The sequence below is a fragment of the Sinocyclocheilus anshuiensis genome, unplaced genomic scaffold (genome assembly GCF_001515605.1).
Source record: "Sinocyclocheilus anshuiensis isolate Anshui unplaced genomic scaffold, SAMN03320099.WGS_v1.1 scaffold351, whole genome shotgun sequence".
Classification (NCBI taxonomy): domain Eukaryota; kingdom Metazoa; phylum Chordata; class Actinopteri; order Cypriniformes; family Cyprinidae; genus Sinocyclocheilus; species Sinocyclocheilus anshuiensis.
In genome coordinates, this window is record NW_015552551.1 from 462,457 (window position 1) to 470,815 (window position 8,359).

At 39.1% G+C, this 8,359-nt stretch overlaps 1 protein-coding gene across 3 annotated transcripts in view; it reads right to left on the reverse strand.

Annotated features, from left to right (window-relative positions):
* Positions 1 to 8,359, reverse strand: part of LOC107664409 (sarcoplasmic/endoplasmic reticulum calcium ATPase 1-like) — an 88,532-nt gene that overhangs the window by 35,034 nt on the left and 45,139 nt on the right. For all 3 annotated transcript variants that reach the window (XM_016454969.1, XM_016454967.1, XM_016454968.1), the window contains exons 4-5: positions 5,557 to 5,661; positions 4,597 to 4,735 (exon numbers count right to left, since the gene is read on the reverse strand). In XM_016454969.1, coding sequence (XP_016310455.1) covers positions 4,597 to 4,735; positions 5,557 to 5,661 — 244 coding nt within the window. The remainder of the gene's footprint in view (positions 1 to 4,596; positions 4,736 to 5,556; positions 5,662 to 8,359) is intronic.

The following is an 8,359-nucleotide window of genomic DNA, read 5'->3' on the forward strand; positions in this document are numbered from 1 at the left end:
ATGCGAGCAGCTATCGTCGGATCATCAGGATGGAATGAGAGGTAGAGTTGAGTGTCATCAGCATAGCAGTGATATGAAAAGCCATGTTTCTGAATGACAGAACCTAGTGATGCCATGCAGATAGAGAAGAGAATAATTACTTAATAATAATTATATATTAATAATAATTATATAATAATACTTAATAATTACTTATGAAAAACATTTTTCAATGTTCCAAACCATTCCATAGAACCTATGGAAACAGTGTGAAGTTTCCAGGTCTACCAATAAACTTGCAGTAGGTGTCAGTGAGCTTGCAAATTCTCATCCCCATGTCATATAGCTCCTGGACCAGGACAAAGAGGCTGCGGGGCACTTAACGGACATTTTACAGCAATTAGAGAGCCTTTGTGTCGTAATTATACTCCATTTAAACCCTTAGGCTGAGCTGGAGGTGCCTAGGGGCAGCAAGGTATGCAAGAGAGCAGCCACACTTCCCATTAGTCTCTTACACACTGTTAGACAGATAGTGGATGAGCGGTCCGGACGGTCTTGGAAAAAAAAATCATGCTTAAGTGAAACTCTGAAGAATGTTGTATGTTAGCGTTTTCAAAGGACGAAAAAAAAAAAAAAAAAGTATCGTCAGTCAATCTTTCTGTTTCGCTGCACAATAAATCGTTTGTTAGTCACATGACCTTGCATAATATTATCATGTACAGTAAAACATCCTCTCATCACATCTTTCTTTCTCTATTCTTTCTGCTTTAACCCTCTGGACACAATTTCTCAGCCGTGCAGTCTCTCTTCCTCCCACGTCGCAGGAATGGCTCACATCAGCCTTGGGGTCTCTGACGAGGGAGACAACACCCGCATCAGGGGCTGCTCTGCGTGGGAGTGGGGATAAAGAGGGCACGGTGGGCAGGAACCTGTTTATGCTCCCAGAACGACGGACCTTTCTCTTCTCTTTCTTGGACTTTATCACTCTCTCTCCCCCCTCAGCGGTGTCTCCCACCCACTCGGTCACACTGTGAATGGGTACTGAACCCATCTAAATGCTAATGCGAACCGCTTTTTGCTATACCAAGCCAGAACAATGCAAAGTGAGCTAAATACACACAGACATTATGACAGTAGATGGTAAGCATCTGATAGCAGGAAACAGGCCTCTATGGACATCGAGCATAAACTTGATTAGAAGGGGTGACACATGCTTACTTGTGAATGTGGAATGGTGTAATAACAGAGGCTGGCGAGTTCAAGATGTTTGCATATGCTGATCAAAACGATCTAAGAGCTTGTGGGTATGACTAAAAGATGATGGGACTAAAGTGAATTTATTTTCAAAAAACACAGTTGATGCTTCACTGTTACTCATCTTTCCAAGTCTTTCCAAGTCTCCAGGCTTTCCATAAACCCCCTTCTGGTTCCTTGGATATTCTAATGGAGTGAAAATGTTATTTTTGAGCCTCCACAACAGCTGAGGGAAAGTTCCACTTCAGAGACTGTGATCACCGCGACCATAACGTTGGCCTAACGCTGACACAATGCTAGACTGACTGGAAATTGAAAAGTGTAAATAATCTATAAATATCTGTAATACTCATGCATGCAAGCAAGCAAAAAAAAGGCTGAACACTGTTTTCCAACCTCCAATTCTCTTGGTGGTGGTCTGTGCCAAAAGTTCCGATGGAATTGCCTCTCATGAATGGCGGGTACAGGAAAGACTCTGCAGCGAGAGGGGAACGGGTGTTGTGTGGGTCATATTTTTGGTTGGCATTTGTTCAGAATGATTTTTTTGTTTTTGTTTTTTGTAGTAATCAATTTATAGATCTTTTTTCCGATGTGTAATTTTCATTGAACCTCTAGAGAAACTGAAAGTTTTATTTTAGGTTGGGGTTGTTGTGTGTTTGCTTACACATGTTTGATAGTGCTTAGCAACACAATTATGTCATCGGCATAGTCGGGTTAGACAGAAATTGAGAAATATTTCAGCAGATGCAGCTGACAACACCTCTGTCCTGCCAGCGCTTCCCACTTACTGAACAGGACTTGTTAAATGCTACGACTATAACCCATGAACTCAGCACAAGCAGCTCAGCATGTGTGTGAATGTGTCTACACCTCGTTAGTGGATTCTCGTGGCTATAAACCAGCGGACAGATCTTAAACCTAAGTGGCATCTCGCTTTCCCCCACTACCAATGATAACAAAGTACAGAAGATACATAGAATGCCAGCCGTTTCCACCCTCACAGACTTCTGGTGTGGAAACACCTCTCCTCTTCTCCCCCCGGACTAATTCACCTTGTCTAGTTTTTGTTCAGCTTGCAGGCTGGGAAGTGCTCAAGGCCTCAGCAAGAGGAAAATGTCAAAAATCTCACTCGCAATCCAAAAATATCTATCAAACTGGCCATGGTGTTTAACTACACAGCAACAAAAATGAAAAGTGTATGTTCAAAATGGGTTTGTCAGCATTTTTGATGTCATGATCCCTAGATACAATGAACCCACTTGCAAATGACCACCTTTCTAAAATATAAAGTAGTTAAATATATTTTTTATGTGTAAATATACATTTAAACTGTGAATGGTGTAAAATATGTCGTAAATATTTAGTTTTTAAGTTGGCATTAAGTTTACATCTGATTACTTTTCCTATTTAAAAATAAATAAATAAAAATAAATCCTATTTCTTATATGAAAATCCGATTTGCTTTCCTTTCCAGGCACAAACCACGATGCACACTTTTTGTTGGTTGCATTATTTTTATTTCAGTTGCATTTTGTTTGTTATCTCCCCTAGTTACATCTCATTGGTCCAGAATCCCATTCAACACAGCTGTACTTTAACATAGCTGTACATAACTTAAAATATGGACTGACTGGGTGTAATTTTGTTGCATTGTGGCACAATTTTTGCTTTCAGGAAAGACAGAAACTTGATGCTGGAAACATCTGGACTGACAGTGATGTCTGCTAGTTACTTTACATGTCTGTCAGTTTGACCTTGACATGGGAGGGACTCTGGGGCTGGTTACCATGGTGATATAGCCCATAGGTGTCAGGGGGTGAAGTCTGACAGCGGGAGTGCATGTACGTGCGCAGAGAGGAGAATCTGGCCGCTGGAATGCAGGCTTGTCAAGGCATAAGACCAAACAGTGCACCTGAACAAAGAGACGCTTGTTACCACCGTGCTGCTAAGACAGGTAATGTAACCCACATCTCATCCCCATCTGTTTAATTCCATCTGTCTCTCTTTCTCTCTGCATCTTGCTGCATTTATCGCATCCTGCTCATCTGTCTTTCACGCTTTCGCGCTCTTGCACTGCTCTCCTTTCTCTACCTCCCTCACACATTCTGTATCTCTCCATACGCATGTTCCCTCCCACTGCCCCCGCACCAGTCTCATCTTTGACTCTCTCACTTTCACTCCCATTCACAGCGATGTGTCCGCATCCATGTTTCTGAATGAATGCGGATGCTCTCGAACATGAATCAGGAAATCTTATGGTGTTACACAGGGACTATTAGTCCGATCCTTCTTTTGTTTTCACTGTAGTGAAAAGCAGATCCTTGCGGTCATCTCCTTTCCCCTCATCTCTTCTACTCCACACTTGGCTGACGCAGACTGGAGATCATTAGCAAGCAGGGGTTTAAAGAAGCAAACACTGATTAATTCGAAGCCAAGACCAGCATATTTATATGGGTGCGTGTGATCCACAGATACGGTCAATCCATAACAGAATGACAACAGGTCTATTTTTATATCATTGTCTACATATGCATTGGCAGGATCCCCAACAGAGAGTGGGCATGTTTTATGTGTGAGGGAGGCATTGGCAAACCTGTAGTCACATGAATGTGGAGAACGGTGGGACTGACAGTGTGGAGAAAAATCTTTTAAAAATCTTATCTTTTCAATAAGAGGTAAGAGAGAAAGAGTACTATTGTCACTTTTCACCCTTGTACAAGGAACAGAATACACACACACACACACACACACACACACACACACACACATACATACATACATACACATACACACACACACTGATTTTTCCTGCATGTCTCTGCTTGGCACCCTCATACTCACAGGAAAGCCACTTACGTAAGACAGACTGGGATATTCCTGCTCTGCTTTCAAGTTTTGGCAAGGAGCCCATGCACACACACAGAGAGAGAAACCCTGAAGGGCTCCCGTTCAGGTCACAGTTGCGGTGAAATGCACACAAACACACACACTCTGGGCAGCCACACATAGGCCAATGGGAAGACTAGAGAAAACGACAGCCGTGTTTGTGTGTTTTGGGTACAGTGAGAGGTGGTGATGACTGGAATAAGGAAAAAGAAAAAAGGACTGGGCCACCTCTACTGCATATTATGTCAGACCACATGGGTAAATGTTCAGCAGAATCCTCCAAATGTCCACAGGACTCAAGCTGGAGGCTGTGGAGTATCCTTATTGTTCCACAAACATCATCTCTCTGCAGATTTGAGTACCTCTCTTTACTCAAGGGAAGAGACTGAGAGTAGATGAGGTTTTATCAAATGGGCAGAGAGATAGTAGAAAAAATTATGAGGGAATGGGAAAGAGTAGAAACAGGTCCAAGCTTACCAGAAACCTCCACAATATCTCCAGGCACAATGTCTCGAGCTTTAATCATCTGGACAGCCGTGCGGTTCATGCGGTAGACTTTGCCCATCTCTGGCTCGTATTCTTTCAGAGCCTCGATGGCATTCTCTGCATTTCGCTCCTGAGACCATATAAAACCACACAAAAGCATCAGCAAGGACACACATGCATCGCATCGGTAACAGCCCATATTTTATTTTGTTTCATTTATGCCACTGGTCTGATTAAGCTAAAACAACCGTAGCCTACTCTTACAGGTTTCAAAAGAAATAAACGGTTATCTAGCTCTCTTCCTGTACATTTAAATGTTCTGTTATGAGCATGAAAATAATAGAAAGGCAAAAAATGGTAATAAAAATACAATAATTTATAATATTAAAATTAATATTAGAAGAACATACAAATAATATGAATTAAAATATAATATAATTAATTATATTAAAATTTATATTATAAATCAAATATTTAAAAAATAAAAAATAAATAAATAAAACACTGGCCATCGTATCAGTTGACAGCAACAGAATTATCAACTCTTGGTATCAGACAAAATGTCAACAGATGCATTATTAATATCAATAGTTCTAATAAGGTGTAACAGGCATAACATACACAACTTTTCCTCTTTCCTCAATTTCCCACAATACACTGTCATTGCAGTCCACTGCTGTGTCCAGATATTGTATTATACATGTAAATTACATGTCACATCCTTATGTACACACTAATAAACAAATCTGAACACCTGATAATCATTTGTCATGTTTAGGAACAGAAGACTGTAATATAGTAGTAGTAGTAGTAGTAATGGTATACCTCATGCTAAACAGCAGGACATCAAGCAGACTTGCTGTTCTGACATTACTTATTGAGAAGATAGATTTGATCATTAGTTGAAATTCTTTGCGGTCCTTCAGTTTCTCAGCCCACACACACACACACCTGCCAGACTCCAATGACTGCGTTGGCCACCAGAATGAGCAGGATGACAATAGGCTCCACGAAAGCTGTGGTCGACTCCTCCCCCTCCTCAAACAGTGCCAACACCTAATGAACAAACACAACATATATTATACCTACCTCACATTCAAAGCTCAGTTCTGTTAAGGTTACTGAAATGAGAATTCACATATTCTTAAAAAAAAAATAAAAAAATGTATAGACACACTACATTTCTACACCATTCTATTCACTTCCATAAGTTTGGGAAAAGGAATTAAGAAATTAATTGTAACTTTTATTTAGCAAGGACACATTGAATTGATCAAAAATGTCAGTAAAGACATTTATAATGTCACAAATTATTTTAATTTCTGAATACTGGAGTAATGGCTTCTGAAAAAATAGTTGCCATCACAGGAATAAATTACATTTTAAAATATATTCAAATAGAAAACAGTTTGTAACAATTTGTAAAATTGCAATAATATTTCACAGCATTACTGTTTTTACTAGGGATGCACCGATCCTGCTTTTACTAGAGATGCACCGATACGGGTATCGGTATCGGGCCCGATACTGAGCTCCTGTACTCGTACTCATTAAAATGCCCCGATACCAAACGCCGATACCACACAGCATGTGATAAGCGCCATATTCAGACAAAGAAACACCGACAACAGAACAACAGACAGCAGAATGGAGCTAAGGATGTCTACTACAAAGTATATGTATGCAATGAATATAACGTTAAACATTCAGTATTAACGCCTGTATAGCTGATGTGAGCGAGCTGATAAACAAAGCATGCTGAGTGGATTGAGCGCGCTGCGGCGCAGATGCGTGAGCTTGTCAAGTGAATATACCTTTCTCACAGACATCACTGGAAAGTTTGTAGTTCGGTCGGATATGTAAAAAACAAGTAAGTAAAACAATGCACAAGTTACTTAACGGTAGAGAGGGAGGGAGAGAGAGAGAGAGAGCACGCACTTGTGTGATCTTTGATGTTCACTCACTTAGCACACGCATCATTTGGATTAAAACTAAATCGTAAAAATAAGACCATTTATAGGGGCATTCACTATAAACATAATTTATTTTCAACCTTACGCATACACGACTTTCTGGCGAAAGTGAATCTAGCAGCCTGTGTAAATACATGCACGCGTTGCGCGTGTTTTGCTTGCTTGAGCTTTTCTGCATTATGAGTGGCTTTGGAATATAAATCGCAGCATGTTTCAGATGAAAAAACACAACTTCTATTTCTGAAAAGGAGATTTATAACGAGTGGTTCCCTGCATTATTACAGCAAAGTGCGTGATTACAGTACTAAGCCGCTGCAATGGAGCAGCTCTAATGCTATTAAATTAAAGATGATGTACCATAGAGCAAAAAAAATGAACAGTGAAAGTAACAAAAACTTGTAAAATACATTTTAATGGGCATAATTAAGTGTGAAAATAACCTAAGGATATACAGTCAAACCAAAAATGATTATTTTATTCAAATTTCTGATATTTTTTTTACTAGTGGGTGCAGGACACTATAGTTCATTTATGTAAGTGAGGATAGCAAAATAAAAAGTAATGTGACAAATCTCTTCATACAGTGGGCTACCAGTAAAACTGATACAAATTTGGGACCAAAAATTATTCAGACCGAGTATGGGAAAAAAAATGTCAAGTTCAGGTTTGCATGAAGCTGGATGACAGCATGCCCAGGAGACTACAGGCTGTCATTAAGGCTAAGGGTTGCCCGACTAAGTATTAGGGATGCTCCGATCTGCCTTTTTCGCCTCCGATACCGATTTCGATACCTAGGGTTCGGTATTGGCCGATACAGATACCGATCCGATACCAGTGAAGTTTTTTTCCCTCATTTAAATAAATGTAGAATTTATATATCTCTGTGTGTGGAACTGATAATCATTCTTTCACAATCTACTAGATACAGACTACTTCATTATAAAGAAAAATAAAATAAACAATAAATATGAAAAAATATAGGCCTATGTATATTTATAATATATGACAAAAAATTTTCATAAACTAGGTTAGTGGATAATTCGGCAGCAAAAGTTATTCTAGAAAAATCAGTACACAATAATTTTAGAAATCCAAACATTTAGTGAAAAAACAGTATTTTGTGGGGAACAAATAAAAAAAGTGTTGCACTAAATATGGTAAAATGTTACACATTGCCATTTATATTATAAAATCCATTCATTAAAAACATTCATATACATGTTTAAGTATATACTATAAAATTAAAATACATTTCTTTTGAATGTATAGCATATTTTTTAATAAGGCAACAACAACATATGATAGATACGATAGGACAAAACAAATACAGTGCAGCACGAACTGTTTTTATACAGTCTATGAGCACGAAGTGCTGTCAATGTGCGCATCCGGTGTGCAGAATGATGCGCTTGAGCAAATGGCTGCAATATAACAAAGAGTGAAAAATTGAAGGGGGTCTGAATACTTTCCGTACCCACTGTATATCTTATATCTGTTTATTGAGCCTTTCTTTTAACAGTTTTAAATTTCAGTTACTGTGCATGTTAAAAACAATTAACAATTTTTTCTACGCCCGTGTTTTGTTCTCACAGACACCTGGTAGCAAGTAACAAAACAACATTAAACTCCGGCAAGAAGATAAAGTCCTTTTTGCAAAATCATAGACATGTATTTACAAATCAAGTATAATGGGAACACAGAATGATCTTGGAGAGAGCTTTACCGAGCTGACTGCTGTAACCGAACGCGACCAGGGTTTAAAGGCTGAACGAATGACTGAC